At 37.7% G+C, this 19,519-nt stretch overlaps 2 protein-coding genes across 8 annotated transcripts in view; one reads left to right on the forward strand and one right to left on the reverse strand.

Moving 5' to 3' along the window:
• The window catches only part of LOC110831296 (uncharacterized), a 31,699-nt gene continuing 12,180 nt past the window's right edge, over nt 1-19,519 (reverse strand). The window contains exons 4-6 of one of the 3 annotated variants that reach the window (XR_015535842.1): nt 14,997-15,243; nt 2,577-2,648; nt 1-179 (exon numbers count right to left, since the gene is read on the reverse strand). Coding sequence is in view for 1 of the 3 variants with exons in the window: in XM_087351403.1 (XP_087207529.1) it covers nt 15,205-15,243 (39 nt within the window). In the remaining 2 variants the exon portion in view is untranslated. Of the gene's footprint in view, nt 2,649-14,707; nt 15,244-19,519 lie in introns of those variants that run through there. The other 2 variants (XR_015535841.1, XM_087351403.1) reach the window with 2 other exon arrangements.
• The window catches only part of LOC110831293 (facilitated trehalose transporter Tret1), a 23,097-nt gene continuing 5,419 nt past the window's right edge, over nt 1,842-19,519 (forward strand). For 2 of the 5 annotated variants that reach the window (XM_087351401.1, XM_022067132.2), the window contains exons 1-4: nt 1,868-2,007; nt 12,386-12,504; nt 14,540-14,675; nt 16,372-16,580. In XM_087351401.1, coding sequence (XP_087207527.1) covers nt 12,406-12,504; nt 14,540-14,675; nt 16,372-16,580 — 444 coding nt within the window. In that variant the 5' untranslated portion in view covers nt 1,868-2,007; nt 12,386-12,405. Of the gene's footprint in view, nt 2,008-12,351; nt 12,505-14,539; nt 14,676-15,262; nt 15,761-16,371; nt 16,581-19,519 lie in introns of those variants that run through there. The other 3 variants (XM_022067134.1, XM_022067133.1, XM_087351400.1) reach the window with 3 other exon arrangements.

Consider the following 19,519-nt stretch of genomic DNA (forward strand, 5'->3'; position numbering starts at 1 on the left):
TTTATACGACCCCTAGGTCTCCCTATCTTGTGCCATAGGCTTTATTGATAAAGTCAGGTACATGTGGTGCAATAATACAACATAAGATGATGGATGCAGATCATCCGCGTTTCCATGGTCTTCTTCGGCTGTTGGCTTCGTGGTCTGGTCCGCTGGGGCGTCCTCCGATGAACGGCTGGCTAAAACGAGTAAAGTTTTGCCCAAAAAAGACTTTAGTTTGTTTAAATGTGTGTAATTAGTACGGCGTGTGCAGGATCAGTCCCCTTGTAGGGCCCGCGGTCGGTTGTGTTTGTCATAAATGGGGTTATATTGATCTAATTGCCTGATTCCTGACTCATCACTTCTATTTATACAGCTGGCAAGCTCCTTGAGAAGATCCCACTGAGTATGATACCCCTGGAAGTAATCGATCCTAATGGCCTTAGCGTAATCACACTCACATTATAGATTTAAGACACTTTTTACGATTTCCAGCAATGAATTTTCTTCTCAGAAATCGTGTATCTTAGCAAGGGAAGTTGTTTTGTACTTGTGCAGGATTCCGCTTTCAGTTACGTTTTTGCGTGGCTGGTTAGTCGCGCGACGTACTTATCACTCTGATGATGGGGCCAACGATGACCTCCGAAACATCTGTGAACTTCCAACAGACTATCTTCTTTAAAAGAAACAACTTTTTTCTTGGCACCAATATTCAATTGCGCTTTGTTTCTAAGCTACAAGAACCATCCTCTCTATGATTCCGACTCAAAATAAGTATTCTTATTTTTGACCTTTCTAAAATCTACTTATAATCTCAAGGTATAAGTAAGAAAACTTTACTGCAAATCACGGGATTACACAAATACAAACACAATTTTAAATTTTTGTATAAGGTGTATCATCCTCTGCTCTTTCAATGCCACCCTTCTCCAATCTGAGTGAATCTAATGTTTGTTTTGTATTTTCTACACTGCTTTCAAAGAACCTGGCGTATAAGTCCAAGTTCCTTTGCAGTATTTTGTTACACGTTGGTTATTTCGTGGTGGTTAGTTCTTTGTCTCCTACTAAACCCCCAGTCCGGAGAAACTTCCCGTTTTAACTGTCCGAGGCTGTGTTATTTTTACCCCACATGCCCTCTATGTCTGGAAGCATTTTCCCCCCATCTGGAACCTGGTGGCGCAGGTGACAAGGTACACCTTCTTGTGGACTTGCTGGTCGTTGATTTATAAAAGGGTATAATTTATTGAAACTAACATTTTATTAAAACATTTTCATATATTACTCTATTATTTTCTTTAAAACATTTATTAATTTATTTATTATATACTTATTAAATATTTCATCATCAATAGTCTTTCATAAATGTAGTCTATAACCTACGTGCTTTTTAAACAAGCAGGATGATACAGTATAACAGAAAAATGCACGCGGGATGAACAAGACATATCGGCAGACCGCAGAATGAAAGTGCGAAAATTTTACTGTTTTACTCTGTGAATTACATAAATATATTTAGTGTTTTTCCCTATAAACAGATGTAAACAAGACCAATATTATTATTGATTTCAACGGGATGTTTCCTTAGGAACCAATACGCCATTGCTTTAGTGAAGAAGACAATACGAATAATATGTATTGTTATTATGGTTCGTAACAAATGACGTAATTGCAAGCAATTTATTAGAAAGCTATGCTTGAGGGTAAAACTGCCTACGCCACATTTAGTATCAACATTAATTGTAAATGTTTTTGTTCATCCGTATCATAGATAACAATAACATTATCTACAAGGACACAAACGCCGTAATAATAAGTAAAAACATGCTTTAAAAAGGACTATAACCATTTCATGGACATTGTAGCAGCATGCAAGTCTCTTCTACATACCTATCAACTCACTCCGTCTAACAGCTCACTTTCCTGCAGTGAAGACAGCCGTCAGGTAAAAGGACTATTAAGACGATTCGAAAGCTAAATTATATTATACAGGCCTACATGAGACAAATATAGTAAAACGAAGAAGACCACGTAAGTTACTAAAACAATAGCGTAGATATAAGCACCGAATGCATTATTTTCGACCTTTCATTATTATACGATATTGCTTTCAATGTATTGCAGATGGAAATCAATTTCTTCCATTCTTTTGTCTTATATACCTTGTACTTTATTCCTGTGGCAATAATAGTAAAGTTAGTTAAGGACAACAAGCAAGTCTGCTGTCGAAGCTTATCAAGAACAAGGAATTTATCTTCAATCTCTCGTAGGAAAAATTAATTTAACATTTAGAACAGGCATTTGGAGCAGGCATATTTTTAGAACGGCAAAGACATTTTAATTTTGAAATGACGTCAAAACATTAAAATGTTTTATTTCTCGTTACTTTCTCATATGAGATAAAAAAATTGTGTCGAAAAACTTTAAGGAAGAGATCACGTGGATAATCTAAGCGTAGTTGGGGGGTAATATTAAGACAGATACCAAAAATGTTGGACATGAGTGTGTGAACTCGATTGTTGTGGCTGAGGATAGGGTTTTATATGAAAACTGTAGGCTAAATAAACCGTTGGGTTATATAAAGATAGCGACATTCTTACCTAGGTCAGCAACCGTTAGCTTCTTAAAATTTCCGGTCCATCATGAACTGCATTTTGAGGTAGAAGTCACTGCTAAATAGATAAAGTACAGTTTTATATCTCCTGTTAACGATAAAGAATGATTTTCCATTCTTTGTCGTTAAATAGCGCAAATTGAAGTTGTAGATTTATAGGAAATCTGTATTTGTGTCTTGTTTAAATTTCCATTCTTCTTGAGTAAACTGACGAGAGTTTAATTTTTTTGCATAAAATAGGGACAATTTTGGATCATTACGGTCCAAAACTAATTTTCCTAATGAATTCGGTGCAGCTATTCTCTGAAAAATAAATGTAATCAAATCCATTCAACATTTCTGGAGATGATATATTCTACAGAAAGAACTGGCAGTGGAATTATACTTCCATTTGTCCAAGAACTTCATGAGCTCACAAGAGGCTTGCATTGTCAGCCAGTACTTAAACATACTTTGCGCAGAAAGTAAGCTTTCACAACATTTATTAAGTTGAGGCAGTATAAGCGTATGTTAGGCCAAACTCTCAAATATCTGCTTTTATATTTCATTTAAATTTCATTTAAACTGCCTCCGTCATCAGGACGATGAGTATGAAGATTTCTGTCTTCTGGGTTGTTGCGCTGTGTAGTCTGGTCGATGTTAAACAACGTTTCAGAGGTCATACTGCCTCCGTCATCAGGGCGAATGTATTGTATGTTGAGACCTGCCCAACACTATGCGTAAACGCAGACATGGTTACTTCATAACTTAGACAGACTTTCATTCGGAGACACGGATGGAAATAGACCATTCATGGTTTATGCTTCCTGGTGACAGACGATGGAAAATTATTATACTGCCGTAACAGTAACCCGCTCTGAGCCTTCTGCTTTAAAATTTCACCAGCTAAAATTTTTTACGATCACTGAATTTGAGCGTCTGTTACCTTCTCAAAAATGAGTGTTTATCTTTTCTTTGTCCATATGTGGTAAAATTTTATGAACGCTGTTATCTAATTTTATTGCTACCAAATTCATCAGACTCAACCCATAAACATCTTATTTGTATCGTTTGTTGCATGTCGTGCCAAATATTTTGGACGCTAACGTAACATAAAGTAATGGAAACATGCTATTCCAAATTCGTTAAGTATATTTAAACTCGTCCTTGCTTTCATCACGAAGCACTATTAAGTGCACTGTTTTTGTGGCCAATCCGGTTTCCGTAGTGGGAAAACCAGGTCTCTACTCAAGAAACTGTTATTTTGAAAAGTATCACACCTCTTTCCTTTTAACATTTCACTTTTAGTTATTTCTTTTCCCTCTCAATATCTTCATGTTAGCCAAGATTTTTGCGTAGGTACGTGTATTTTGCCCACTTTAACAGAAGAGAAACACATTCAGGTATTGCACGACCTAGTGTTTAAAAATTTCATAAGCGTTTCATTTTATACTGCTGGATAATTCCCCACGCGCATTGTACGACATTACATCATGACGACTTGTGACTAACATTCCCTGAGAGTTGTTACGAGATTAAATATTTGCCTCATATAGCATATTCCATATATTACATTTTTAGTCAAGCTTCAAATGAAGTCAGTTAAGTATTTTCAAACACCAAACAAGTCGTTTTACTGTATCGTTGTATCAGCAGAGTAGGACGACGTGAAAGGCACCGCATTTCAGCCATCGCGAGAAGGCGCACACAAAGAAATAACCCTTATCAGTAATGCTGTTTACTGCTTCCAGCCATAACCTAGGGCGAAGATAATGGCGGCATCCTGTCCTAGGGCTAATCGGCACGGACAGCTGTAAGGAGTTAACAATGTCAAGTTTAAAATAAGCTAGCTGATATATAAGCCATAGCCTTCAAGCCCCATCTGCATCGTATCGTAGCCATCTTTATGTGACGACAGCAACACGCGCGCGTAGGCACCAGTCATTCTGGGAATCTAACGATGAAAATTCAAGATGGTACCTGGCTGTCCTCGGCCTCGCTCGGCTAGACACACGAAATCTATCTGGAAATGGATGACGCTGATATTTATCTCCCGAACGAGACGCAAATTGATAAGGATCGGGTCATAAGCTTCGCAAACAATGTTTGCCATGCTACATAACTTACCGATCGACTCAAGGAGGTAACTCACTAATTCACGTCCGTACTAGCACAGATAGTTACGATGTGTCACTTTAGGGCCTGTAGCATCTGGAGGCCACGGTCATATACAGACCTCGGAAGCTCATGGAGGTCTACCCCTCGCCCACAAGGCCCTTAATCGATAAGTACATTAGTGAGTGTCTGAGAGGAGAATTCGTCTTACTGGTGGTTGACTCCAATAAGAAGCATGCGGACTGGAGTTCTAGGCTGATCACAACTAGGAGTTCGCTCTTGCGTAATTACGCTAACAGTAACTTCCGTTTCAACTATGGGCTTAACTCCCCAAGAACGGTTCTTTACACACACAGTAACCCCGATGTTCTAGACACAGTATTTGTCAATGACTTCATTGTACCACTGCATCTGACCGTTTTGTGCTCAGTTCGATTCACTGCCTTATCCTAACCTTGCGCTAGCATAACAATCCGCCTTTAGATCGTTATTTGTTTGTCGTCAACACTTTCGCTGTCTGTTGAGCTAATGAGCGGCTGTCAGCAATTAATGTTCAGATATGAATACGGTCGTTTAAAAGATAACAGTTATTATGAGTGTGAAGTTGAAACGTTTAGAGTGTGACTGAATATTAGACTGCAAAACTTAGTGGTTGATTTGACATTCAAAATTGTTAAGTCAAGTTTAACATGGGTCTACGTGTCTTTAGTTTTCTGACGGAGAACAGAACAATGATTAAAGAAATATTATTTATTTATGCAATCTTTTTCCTTGTACACATTCTGAAAATATGGTGACAGCAACCACGTTGATCCAGCAAACGCTCAAAATATTTTCACGTTCATTAAGACAGATCTGAGAACTGAAGCACTGGCTCTAATATGCTAAAAAACTCCGGTAACTCATTGGATTAGTTAATGGCAATCAGGAAGTATCAGTTCTGCATTTTTCTCCAAGGGGTTTTCCTCGCGATATCTATGGCATCACATCGAGCGGTACCAGGAAGTTATTTTAATAAACACATCCCAGTTTCTCGTTCTGAAATATCGAGTTGCTGGGAAACTCTCGAAATCTCTTATATAATGTGGTCACTAGTACCGTTGTCTCAATTTATCTGTTGATGGTCTTATTGACGCAGTCGTATCCTCCCGCAAGTCTTTCGTGAAGTACTCCGAGAAATTCCTTCTTCTTTCTACGTGCGAAAACTGTGTGCACTGTTTTAACCCTCCTAGTGGCGATCCATTACGCCGTCTCTCAACACTAGAGAATTTCACTCTCCCCAGAAGCTCCTATAGATGAAGCTGTGGCTAATGATGTCCTTCCGCTCATGGCCCTGCCCAGTCTCCAAGTTCTACAGCATCTGCCCGGCGCAGTTTTAAACCGACTACTCCCTCCTCAGGGCCACACGTCCCAGCCATCACTACTGGGAGCAGTGACGACTCCAAATCTCAGCCTGAATGCTTCTTGTCAACCTACTGGCTGTGGAAATCTGTAAAAATGTCAAATTAGCGCGCCTGCTTTGGTCACGATCGTCAAACGCGAAGTTCTTCTCTCGAAGACGCAGGTCCGAGTGGGCTGTCTGTTTTCTGCGTCGTAGATCATCATTAGACAGGATAAAATGACTACTCTACAAGTTGAACACGTGTCCGTACATTGAATTCAGTTCGTCTTCTAATACAATTGTATTAGATAGTAGCTAGCTCTGTACTGCGTCATTATTCGCTTCCTGTCACCCGTATTTATGACAGTGGTTTCCGAATCACAAGTTTCTTCTATTTGTGTACGCTATAAACTTGCCACCAGACTACTAGTACCGTACGACAGGTTGAATTCACAGCGACTTAATCAGGGCATAAAACAGGCTTTTGTTCCTGTTGAGCTTTTTTCAATTATTTTGATCAGCGGCTGGCAATGTCTGCAAACCCAGCGATAAATTTCCTTTTGCGTTCACACAATGTGATGGGTCTCTTCAACTCGTTATATCTTGGCGGCGATCAACTCAGTACAGTTTCCAAGCTGCACAGAGAGCCCTCGAGTCCTTGGTACTGCATATCGTCTATCAATGCCCTGTCCTTGACTTTTTTCAGCAAGAGAATATTTTGCATCACCTAGTACCTGGTCTAGATTACCGCTTTTTATATTCCGTAGAGGTACCGTCTGTGATGCTCAAACCAATATCTAGCCTATGCACTGTTATGTTTTGAAGGAAGTCTTTCAGTCCGAACTTCAGTAGGCCATTCGCCGTCTACAGGTGACCATTTGCCGCGGTCTCACAACCCTCTCACATAGTCCCATAATAATCACAAAGCTGCGCAGAATGAGCTGAGATAACCGTATCCATTGCTTCAGGACCCATTAGTGGCATTTCTTATTAACCATTAATAACACATTGTGCCTTCAGTCCTTTAACGAATCTCAGACTCGCAGGATATCTAGCTCCAAAATAATTTAGCTCGTAATCTAGATGAAGAACATATAAAGTTACTAAATTTCTGTCCCGGAATCAAAAGGGAGAAAGTTTTCTCACACGCCGTATACAAAAATTACGATCATCTCAATTCTCTTTATGATTCTTCTGGGATCGGAGATCTTCACAGACCCTCCCCCTCCCCCGTTTGATCACTCCACGGTGTTACATCCTGTCCGCGTCTTTCACGATTAGTGTATCAGCGGTCCCCTTATTTGCACGTCCGATATGAACTGCAGGATTGAGGGTGATGGCCGACTTTGTGTTCCACACGTCGCCCATTATTCGTTTCCTGAGTCCTGTTTCATATCTTCACAATTTCCTCCCACTGATGGTTGCTACTGAACCGACGGGTGTTCCCACATCTGCAGTATAACGATCGGTCATTCCAGCGGTGCTCTACTGGTGGCGGTCATGTTTCATGGTGGCTCTCGGTACTTCTCGCTATATCCGGAGTGGAACGGCTGCTGCTTTCGCCGCGTATAGCGTCAGGCCATGTTGAGGATCTCCTTCAATTACCTGTGACCGTTCCCGGTGAGCTGTTGCTTCGGTTCTTCGCCTCTTAACTCGTCAATAATCATGTGGGCGGCCTCTATCATGATGTTCAATCAAATCATCTGTCATTCATACATTATTTTGTATGCGCACATTATCATCTTAGGGAACATTAAGTTCTTAGATATGATTTTGTGGTTACGAACAAGATGCAGCTGTCCCAGAATGTTGTATACACACATTCAATGAATGCAAAAAATACATTTAAATAAACTGAACCAGTTCATATGTTAATATTGGCGCACAGTGAATTAATTAATCTAGTGCAGTTCTTCAAAATGACCACCGTTAGCTCCGTGGTACAGAAAGAAAATGTCTGAAAAGCCGCCACCAAAGTTGTTACTGCGACGCTGCGCAAGACCGTACAATTTCTCGCGGAAACTCTTGAAGTGTTGCTGGCTTTGTGCTGTACAGCGCGTTCTTCAAGTAGCACCACAAGAAAAAGTCAGGTGAAGAGGTGGGGTTAAATATGTTGATCGTGGCGAGGGGAATACTCAACAGATTCTGTGCCTATTATCCATCGGCCGGGAAAACTTGTGATGATGGGCTCTCACATCACACTAGCACATCGCCTTAAAAATGTCTTCGGCGATCATGTAAACTGCTGTAACACTATAGTATAAGTGCCATCTACGTGGTCTACCAGATCGTTGCTTACACAAGATGTTCATAGTATCAAACGCTTTAATTTTATTTCGAATTCTTTTAATTGTTAGTCGTGTTAGGGCCTCCATCTTTGAGCATTCTCAAATTTCTAGTATTATTTCAAGAATGATTTGCGTTGCTGGAAACTTAGTCGACCCTCTGTCATTCTTCTTATCTTAACCACTGCAAAAAATATTGTGGTGCTATCTGTTAAAAATGTATGCCTCTAGGTTCCCTCGTTAACACAGTGTAAGGTTAACGATAACAACTAATATTCCGTATCATATAATGTATGCATTTATTCAGACACGTGATGAGGTGCCAGCTTATCGCCATCAGTAGTAAAATATAGGAACAATAACACTAGACGCTACTTTTACAAGCCGGTGCTTCTAATTTTGACTTCTTTTAAATCTTCATCTTTAACACCGTTATTTCCATTACAAAAATACACTGCCGTCTCATCTGTATTTCCTATAGGACAAGGTTGTACAATTTCGATCATTTCTTACTGTTTGGGCCCTCGTGTTAAAAAAAACTATTTTCTAAACAAATTTTGTTATATAAAATATAAAGTATTACACACAGGTATTATGTATAAAAAAATTTAAAAACAAAAATGTGTTCGAGAGAAGTTATAAATATGAAAGAAATTGGTCGAAACTGTGCTGCAAGTAGTACAATCTACAGTTTCGATTATATACATTTTCCACCAGCACATGATTCATGGCAATAAGTTTTGCAGACTTGGCAGCAAATTAAGTCTCCTTCATTGATTGATTTACCGGAATAGTAATTCGGTAAACAAAATTTACAAATGTATTCATGTTCTTGGAAACACGTAAGATTGACTACGCCTTCTTCCTTGCCGTACGTTTTGGTTCGACGGAAGTTGAGTAAATTGTCTTTGTTATGGAATTTTGTGTAATGCCCTCTTTTTCTGGGACGACTTCTTGCACGATGAAGAGAAAGTCCTACTCATTATTTTTATCTGAGAGGACATGTCGGTAAAGTAATTGTTTTTAAACAAGCATTGGCTCTAACATATTTTCAGTCGAAATAAAGTGTGCTGAGAACTCTGTTCTCTCGCGCTCTCTCTCTCTCTCTCTCTGGACTATGCATGATCTCTCGAAATATTACTTCCTGCGTTTGTTTTGAGCAGCGAGATTCAGTTCTTTTGTTTAACGGTGCTTAATGGAACGATGTATTATTTTTAGTCGTATTACAGTCCTGCTCAATTCCATGCACTTAACACAATACTCGGAGCATACCTTTTTCCCGGAATGACGTCTTTTTATAGGGCATTATTTCTTAACGCACGAAACCTTTAAGCTTTAACCACATTTCTACAAATATTTATAATAATAAAATTCAGAATTTGCATTATTTGATCGAAGTAGTACCTATATCGAAATTATACCACCTTACACTATGCGTAAAGGCAGATATTTGTTGTTTTTTAAATTTTATTACGTATCGCTGGAAGTTTAGTTTTGGAAAAAAGCTGGAATTTTTGGCATATGAATGTTTGATGCCTGAGTGACACTCCTTTATGGCGGATGAATCTGTCGCTCCAAACTCGCCCAGTTTTAAATTTTGCTATTCCCAGTGATTTGGTAGTTTCTCCTGTGAAAGTCTTACACGAAAATATGACAGCACGATCATTCCTCCAACGACGAACATTTCCTTCTATTGTAAAATTAGGTCCTGCTGCTCTACTGTCGAGCTCTTCTGCGCATAATAACTTTTGATTATAATGCCTTGTCATAATTAAACAGCTTGGAAGACGATGTAATGTGGTAATTAACTATGGCATTTGGCGTTTGAAATTTCTTGTAAAAATTAAAATATATCCACGTAAACAACATCGAAATCTGGGAAAAAAATAATCGAATGTTCAAGAATTCCAAACCTTCTTCCGAGTGTTGTATATAAGAAAGAAGCGGCAATGAGCACAGGAGTAAACATTAACTCTTATCGATCTCTCTTTATCGAAAAATATTCGTTAATAATAAATCGACCATTTGGTATTTTAAGCCTCCAATCACCCACCAGATTCAGAGTGGAGCAGCGTTCTCTCGTTATTTTCATTTAAGTAGTATTCTGGCAGCCCCAGGGTGGAAACAAAAGTAAGTGAGCTATACCATTCAGTTAGGGATGCTATTCAGTAAACAGGGATCACTGGTCGACTGTGCGCCGTACAGACGTTCTTAAAAAGTAACGACTCTGTGATAGCAACGCAACAAATATTCATTCAGACGGCATTCTAACGTTCTGAGACATGGAAAGGTTCCCGATCATACCATCAAAAATTGGGCTCAGAAGTTTCGAACCACAGTTTCTGTAACAAATAATAAGCCTGGAGGTAGTGTAAGAACTATCCGAATACAGCAAAAAGATAAAGATATGACCCACTATCGGTTGCAGCCCCAAGTGATCATCATGCATACAGTCTGTTGCCCTCAACATATCGAGCAAATCGCTTCGGTGGATTCTGCATTCGAACTTACAGCACTGTGACATCTGACCGATATGTGCATAAGATGAATGAGTTTTTCTTTTAAAAGTTACGCAGTCGTGACATAACCTTGTCATTTCGTAGTCCTAACAAGATGAAACGACAGCACATACTGCTTGTGCAGGCGATGTACACTTTGATGATTGTGTTTGAACACCCATTAATTTCTTGGCTTGTGATTTGTCTTTATGGGGCTACTTGAAGTGCTATGTGCTTTAGACACGTCCGGCAGACTTGAATAATCTCAAAGAGAGTTACTGAAGAAACTAATGCCATATAACCGTCCATGATACTGAGCGTAATGGAAGGTGTTATGAATTAGTGCATCAAAATTGATGGGCATCTGTCTGATGTTATTTTTAAGAATAAACTTTGTTTCAATGCTCCTTAATATAAGAAACCACGTGTCTTTAGATTTACATAAAGTTTAATGAATGTAAGAAAAATGTGGTTGACTAGTGTCTATAAGAATGTTGAGTGAACTCTGGCCCTCACAGTAAAATTGACACTCGTAACGACATTCCTAACAACGGAAATTCACAGAAATAATTATGGAATATTAATTTGTTATTTTCGTGTTTGCTCCCCCATGACTATTGTTATTGACATGAAGATTTTCCATGTGCTTTAGTCATACAATATAATTTTTCGATATCGATTCTTAGATGCCATCAAATATAACACGCACCCGATTTCAGAAAATTTAAGATGTCAAATAAGTGCGTCTTAGAACTGGGGAAATATGGTAATTTATTTTATAAACAATTTTTTTAAATTTTGTACTTTCAGGCAGATTTTCAACGATAACGCTGCAATAAATTACGTTACTGTTCAATACAAGAAAGATTCATTCTCTTCATTGACAACAATAATAATACATAGAGAAGCAATTTATAATTTCTGGATGAAAGGAGCCGAGCCCTTCTTGATTATTCCACATTTGCATACTGGCTCTTAGTAGGTTAAAGAACAGCATCATTCATCGCCCTGATGACGGAGGCAGTATGACCTCTGAAACGTTGGTAAACATCGACCAAACTACACAGCGCAACAACCCAGAAGACAGAAATCTTCACCATACATTTCATTACAACTCTACTTTTATACCAAGTATTTCAAAGAAGACCAGCACAAGGGACTTTGCAGGTTGTGCGGGATTTCATAGCAAAAAATTTGAAGGCACTGATATTCAGTGGATATTCTCCAGCTATATTAATGCACAAAACAGTAAATGCTTGTACTAATAAATGCAAAACTGGAATTTTCTTCAATATTTATATTATTATTATTATTATTATTATTATATTTATTTATTTATTCATTTTACTAGTTTATTTATGAAGTTGTATATTGACTGATTCATTAATTTTTTGATACTATAATACCTTCTCGACGTTGCGTGTCAGAAAGTAAAAATTATTATAGGTTAATGGTAACAGTGTCTAAACATCATCGAAAACCATATCTTTCCTAACCTTGCAGAATACCAGTCAAGTTAAGACAATATACTTTTCAGGACTGTGCATACAACGCAAAATGGAAATCAATGCACAAGAGTCCCTGATGTCAGAATTTGACATGCCATCTGTAATGCAAGTGAAACGTGAATCCAAATCACGTCCCATTTTTGCTCAGGTACTTTTCCTTTAAATAACATAATACGTTAATATTAATCATTTTGTTGGGTCTGTAAGGGATACTATGTTTGTGTTAATGAAGGTAGTAAGTATAGTATAACAGACAGGGGCAAGTTCTGTCCACTGTCCACTGAATCACATAAATTATATTTTTGGATAATAAGACATTAGTTACGGAGCTTGAGTTTGTCTCAGACAGGGGTGTAGATATTTTTTGAGTGATTATCAATGGGATGCTACACAAATGTACTAAGAAAAAATGTAAAGTGAAATAACTAGATTATGAATATGTCTAATCATAAAGACATTTTTCAAAACACTGTGGCAGGAAACTCTCTCCCAAACCACGGCTAAAAAATAAATATTTTTCTTAGAAATTAATATGACAATTTTCATTTACGTTCTCTCACATACATAATGAAATCAGGACGATGTAATGAAGTGGAAGATCACAGAAAGTCATTTGCATTTAAGTCTGCAAGTTTTAATTCATGTGCATTTTGACTTCATTCTTCATAGTTGAAAATTTGCCTCAGAGATATGCTCTTTCAAAGAAACAGCGGTCACGGAGTAGAACAGGGTATCGGCTTTTTTTCGTCTACAATGCGTTTCGATTTATCGGGATCGGGTGAAATACCATTAACAAACAACACAGGGCCATGTCATGTCAGTCAGCGCCATTTTGTGGTTACTCTTTCTGAAATAATCACCCATGCTGGATTTTGTTCCTACATTTTACGAATTTTCCCCAACTTCCAGTGAAGGTAAGACCTATTCATTATTCATACCCACTTTGTTACAAGGTGTTTTCTTGAAAGTCTTAAACACAATATTTTTATTTATTTTCATTATGTCATTTTTGGTGGGGATGGGGTAGGGCAGAATAGGGTACCCAGTTTTGCCCCGAGTAAAAGCAGAGAAGATGATCAAGATGACGAGTGCCAGTATTTTGGCGATGTCTATTCGCAGTCTATTGAAGGGTGGATCGTTTATTCGTCTTGCTTGAAATGGCACATAACTCATGTTCAGGTGTTGATAGTGACTATGATGAAGAGGTGCACATGTATTAGGCCTAAGAAGATTTCAAATGTGTAAAGTTTCGATATTTTACATTGTACACTTTTATCATTTTTATATCCTACGTCATAATTATTAGATAATCTGTGTCTTCTTACAACTTTTTCAAACATGTATCAACCATACCCCGTCTTGCCTCGGGTACGGGGCAAAATGGGGCAAGTTACATTTCTGTAAAGAAATTAATATTTTTAAAAACTGTAACTCTTAGAACTAAACTAATAACTCATTTTAAATTTCAAATAGACAATAAATCCACATTAGTTTCCTCCATGTGTTTGTCTTTGTTATTGTCCCTTCCACATGCCTCCAAAGATTAAGTTCCCTGCCCTGGGCTCTCCTACCTATTTCTGTCAAAAATTTCCAGAAATTTTTCTCCTTCGTGATTGCAAAGGTCAGGACATAATTATGACACCAACAAGAACCACAAATTTCCCTTAAATTTGATAATGAGGAGTTTTGTTGATACATTACAATTTTAGTAGATGTTGGTTAATAACAATAACAAGTACGTTACACAAGGTCCTGACTCAAACAGGTCAAGAATTGCCTGGTCATTCGCAAAGGTCAAAGGTCAAATACTGTTGACTACTAGAATTATTGCATTTCTATATATTCCTTAAGTTTTTTCAGGGTTTTTCTTCTGACACACTTCAGCCCTCTTATGTATCGTCTTTAGATGACTGAATATTTATAAGAAATCATATCAATCCAAAAAAATTATAGATTTTCTTGTATTCCAACTGTAATTAAAACAGTCACATTTTTCTACACATTCACATGGGTACTAATCTACACATGAAGAAGGTTTTAATATTCACCTGATGTACGTCCAGAAAAGAATTGAAACATATTGTGAAGAATACAACTGAGCCTTGCAAAGAATACTTAATCTTAATTAACTGATTTAAATCAACATGGGATGAGTCATTTAAAATTATACCGTGTGCTTCCAGGCAATAACTGCAACTTTGGTGTACTTGACTGCTATCTGTAATGGTTTAAGTAGTGGTTATTCAGCCATCCTCCTTCCTCAGCTTCGAGCAAACAACAGTGGCTTTGAATTGGATGAAGATATTGAGTCATGGATCGGTAAGTACAGGAAACTTGTCTAAATACACAAATTGAAATGTAATATAAATATTTTATTTGTTATGGAATTCGGAGCAGGATAAACTGTACTATTGGATCTTACAAGACAGTCTGTAATATTTTGTTTTCTTATCTGCATTTGAAGACATTAAAAATTACAAAAACATCATTTTGCCTGTTTTTTCATGAAAACTTGATCTCTCACTCTGAGAGAATAGCAGATATTAAGGGGTTCGTGACACTGGGTAGGTCAGAAACCGCCTTTACATGTTAACCATCTAACCTAACCTAACCTACTTAGTGAAACCCATTTTATCATACCTTGACCGCCGAACGTTCCAAACGTGCTTCCAGTCAACCACAACCATATATCTCGGCATGCGGGCTGCAGTAGACAGGGTAGACTCGTCTTCCCTAAGCGGATGACACGACTCTCGTAGCCTCGTCTCGCAGTCCATCGCTTCTGGATAGTTATTTGGAGGGTACCTCGGTAGACAGGAATTCTAGCTACGGCCTTGGACGATACCAATTAACGTCTCGAAGAGCACCGCGAGAAGCATCTAAAAGCCTGTGGAGAGCCAATACAGTGAATCGAAACAGCACGGTAACTTCGTGGGAACCTTCTCATCTGGTCGCCGCAAGTCAGGCAGGTGAGACAGAAGGCTGTTAAAAAAATTGGGTGTGGCTGGCTTCCTCATCCATGGGAAAAGCTGTCTGTCCGTCAGAAACGGTGAGCTGCTATACAGAGAACGCACCCATAATGTGGTGGATAATGCATGCCCTATCTGGAGGTCCAGTGACGTCCGGAAGCTGCAAGTGGTATACTTCAAGGATCATCGCATTGTAACCGTCGGACCTTGGTACGTTAACAGGCAGTTCATTGTCAAGTGGCATCAAAGCATGTGGACTGTGAAATGGTCAGTACGTGTGTGCAGACTGAATGGCAGGAGTGAGATTTTACCGAAAGACGCCAGGAGACAAGGAGGATAGTATTACGACGTAGAAGTAAACATTCACTTTGAGATAATCGGAAATGTAATTTGTGAAGCGAGAGATATTAATCCAGGAAATTATCAATTGTCATGGTATGAAATAAATCTTAAATTACTTACTTTGTTTTCAAACAAAAATGTCACTGTTGAATCATCGATTACACTACAATACGTTCAAATTATCGATATGTCATCTCGCAAATATACTTGATCTTCAGCAATATACGAACAAGAAAGATGCATTCAGAGTTAAGAAGAAGTCCTTGAATTTATCTGTGTACACAAGTCTACCCTCATATTCAGTTTATTATTATTATTTGGTGTTCTGTCTGACGACAGGTCCATATGAACAGGATCCTTCCATCCTTTTCTCGGACTGGGACCTGTTCATATACGTTCTTGGCAGATGATCCGGAAGTGGTTTGCCATTGCCTTCTTCTGTGTGTTAATGGAGTAATTGTTGGAATGCCACGGAGAAATCGGGGAAGCCCCCGGAGGAAAACTCCGTGTTGCCAAGATCACGGCCTTGCCCAACACAAGTTATAAATTCGGGCACCGCCGGGAATCGAACCCGAGACCCCAGGATCACAAGGCCAGCGTTCTAACCGTTACAACCGTGGCGTCTCATATTCAGTAGACTGTAATAAGTTGTTATTAATATGTATCACCCATATCCTGACCTGAAGACCTGTGTCTCTTTGCAGTAAGCATCTATATTGGTGCTACACCAGTGGGTTGTCTTCTAAGCGGAATCATGATGGATGTGTGGGGCAGACGGCCCACTGTTCAGATTGCTGTTTCCTTTGTGTGTGTTGGCTGGATACTGATAGCCACTTCAAGTACATACCCACTTATGCTCGTTGGGAGAGCACTGGGTGGCTTTGGGAAGGGTGCAACCACTCCTGCTATCACTGTAAGTTAAAATATATCTCTTCTCTGCCATATTTGATTCTCTGATCCAACAAAATGCAATGATAAGTTAGTTTTCGAATTACGTAGCTTACATTCTTGTACATTTTGAAGCCAATTTTTCCTATAAAATTGAAATCTAGCACACCTCACTTCAAAAACAATACATATAATGTATATTCAGAAGTTTGTAGTGTTTTTACAACATACGTTTGTTTCAATTGCCAGTAGTCAGTACACACGCTGTGATTCGCACGTTTTCCTATTTATTTATCAGTATCTAGTATCTATATGAAAATTACTAGCAGACACCAGTAATTCGTAACATTTTGAATAATTATTACAAACACGGGCGACATTCGCAAAAAATTATAATTTATGTACCAAGGTATTGTGCTTAAAAATGTCATGCCATAAAGTTTGTATGATTTAGTTAAAGAACCAGTTTCATGTTAATTTTCTTGTTCAGGCATTGTTGGTAACAAGCAAGCAATAAGCAACAATTTTTAAAGTTTTCATCCTTTGGGAAACGTCATTACTTTGACTATTTTTGTACATGTTTTTCCATGCTGATGTGTAAAGACAGGAAAAAGTGAATGGATTTATCCTCATCCAAGGCATTCAGTCATATGGCAGTACTCATTTTCTCAGAGTTGATTTTGTCTGGAACAGACAAAGGTTTTGAAGAAGAAAAATACGTTTTTTATATAATATGCAGTACGAGAATCCTTGTTTTACGCTCGTATGAAAATTTTAGTTCAATTTAAAACATGTTTCAGTCATTTGACAAGATATTTGTTGCAAGTAATTATAAAATTGTCCTTATTTATACGTGTTGATTATGAAGCCTGCGGACATTTTTGTATGCATGAGAAAATCACTAAAAAGTTTGAGCTGTGTGCGAGTAAGTATATGTGCATGCGACGTCTCTATACATTAGCCAAGCATTTATTTGGAGTCCATTTTAGTTCTCCGTCATGATTGTCGACAAAATGTAGGACAAAATATATTGTTTCATGTTTGTCATGCATTTTTCTGCGTTATATATAAAAATGAAATTGATTTTTTTTCGGGAACTCATATCGCTTGCTCACCCCCTCCCCCGAAGCTACTCCAACAAACTAAATGCCCCGCCTCCTGGGAGCCGCTGAGCTCAACGTATGTAATTAATTACTGAATATTGAGTTTGCTGGGTTCTCTGTTGTGAGCATATTTTTCTCTTTAGTATTTTTATAATTATTTTTATTTTGGAAAGAGTACTTTAAAAAAAGAGAACGTTTGAAATGAATGTCATAAGTAAAGAAGGAAGCACCAAAAAGCACAGCAGATAAAAGGAATACCAAAATCAGTTATTTTACTGTTATAAATATAACAATATAATAATATAACAAATAATCGGCCAATATAACCACACAGAGTGATAATGTAGCATGTTCATGCCTGTTTAAAAATTAGCAAGAATACTGTGAGGTGAAGACGAAGACGAATTTTGGAAAAAAAAATTAAAAACTTAAATTTACCAGGTAAGAAACTGTTTTAATAAATTCTTAATAGATATTGCTTTAGTAAATTGTAATACAGATAAACATGCCACAGAAATAAATTAATATATAATTATGAAAGGTAATTTTAAACGAAGGTAAGTGTGCCTTCAAGCGTTTAGTTTTGTGTACACCTGGGAAGAAAATGACTGAAGATGGATGTGGATGACTTCTGTGAGGGCATAATCAGTCAGCTGATTTATAGCAAACATGCTACAGGTAAAATGATTTGAATGATATAAAATTATAAGTATAATATCGAAAATGTGCTTAATTGATAATATTTTATTGGTAGTGAAAGATAATTTTAAGTTCACAGTGATATTCTGAATAGATAGTTATTACGCATCGTAATACTTTCTCCCATAGAATGTGTCCCTTTAATGTTCTTTATGATACTGCATACATCACATATAAACTGTCCGGCCCATTTTGAAACTCCTGCACACTCACATTGTGCACACAAGTAGACTTCTTGAACCCCTATATGAGTAGAAATGTTTGAATTTTTTTAAATTCAAGTTGATATTTCTGCCATTCCTTTTTGCGGGTTATAGGCATATTAGTGAAAGTAATGAAGTCAAAAGATGAAGAATTGTTGTAAAAGTTACACAAAAGACTTATGAAACGAGAAAGAATTAACGTATAACTATGTATGAAAAGTATAGTGTTTACGAACTAGATACGTGGTATGCCTTCCACATTTAGTAATATTTATTTTATTTAAAATAAAAAAACAATTTAACTTCAGGTTAATGAAATACCGCTTGTAAACCAAAATAATAACATTAATAATAAAAGTAAAATATATTAACGTTAATGAAAGATTCTCGGGTTACAACCCGCGTCAGGTGGCTTGTAACCCGAGAATCTTTCATCAACTTCCTGTCGTCACGAAAACTTCACTTTATATATTAAAGTTACTTTGTTTTACATCTTCAGCCATGCATCCCCTCTCTCAAATTCTGACAAAAGAATAAACCCTGTGTGTTTGAGTAGGATTTGAGGTCTTCACGGCGGTGAATATAAGGAAGACTGTCTTGTGGTCTGCCATGTAGTCTGGTACAAGTTTACCAACGTTTCCTTGATGCCACCGTCATCAGGGCAATAAGTGCGTTTTAATTTTCCACAGGCGTATGAATACAGAAAGTATTTTGAAAACAGAATCAGTAACGTTTTAATGATGAAGTAATGAAACGTCATTAACTGCAATACGTTATTTCCTCTTATAAATAGAGTCCCTTTGTGGAATACATAGAGATGTAGACTACAAAAGTGCAAACGCACAGAAAATAACAAGAAAAGGAAATTCTGGTTATGATGATGAGCCCAAAGCTGATAAAACTTTCTCCAAGAGATAATTTCGGGTCACATCATTCGTCCCTATTATGGATGAGCTAGA

The sequence above is a fragment of the Zootermopsis nevadensis genome, unplaced genomic scaffold (genome assembly GCF_977971745.1).
Source record: "Zootermopsis nevadensis isolate Lab colony 2312 unplaced genomic scaffold, Znev_1.0 Znev_ptg000019l, whole genome shotgun sequence".
Lineage (NCBI taxonomy): Eukaryota > Metazoa > Arthropoda > Insecta > Blattodea > Termopsidae > Zootermopsis > Zootermopsis nevadensis.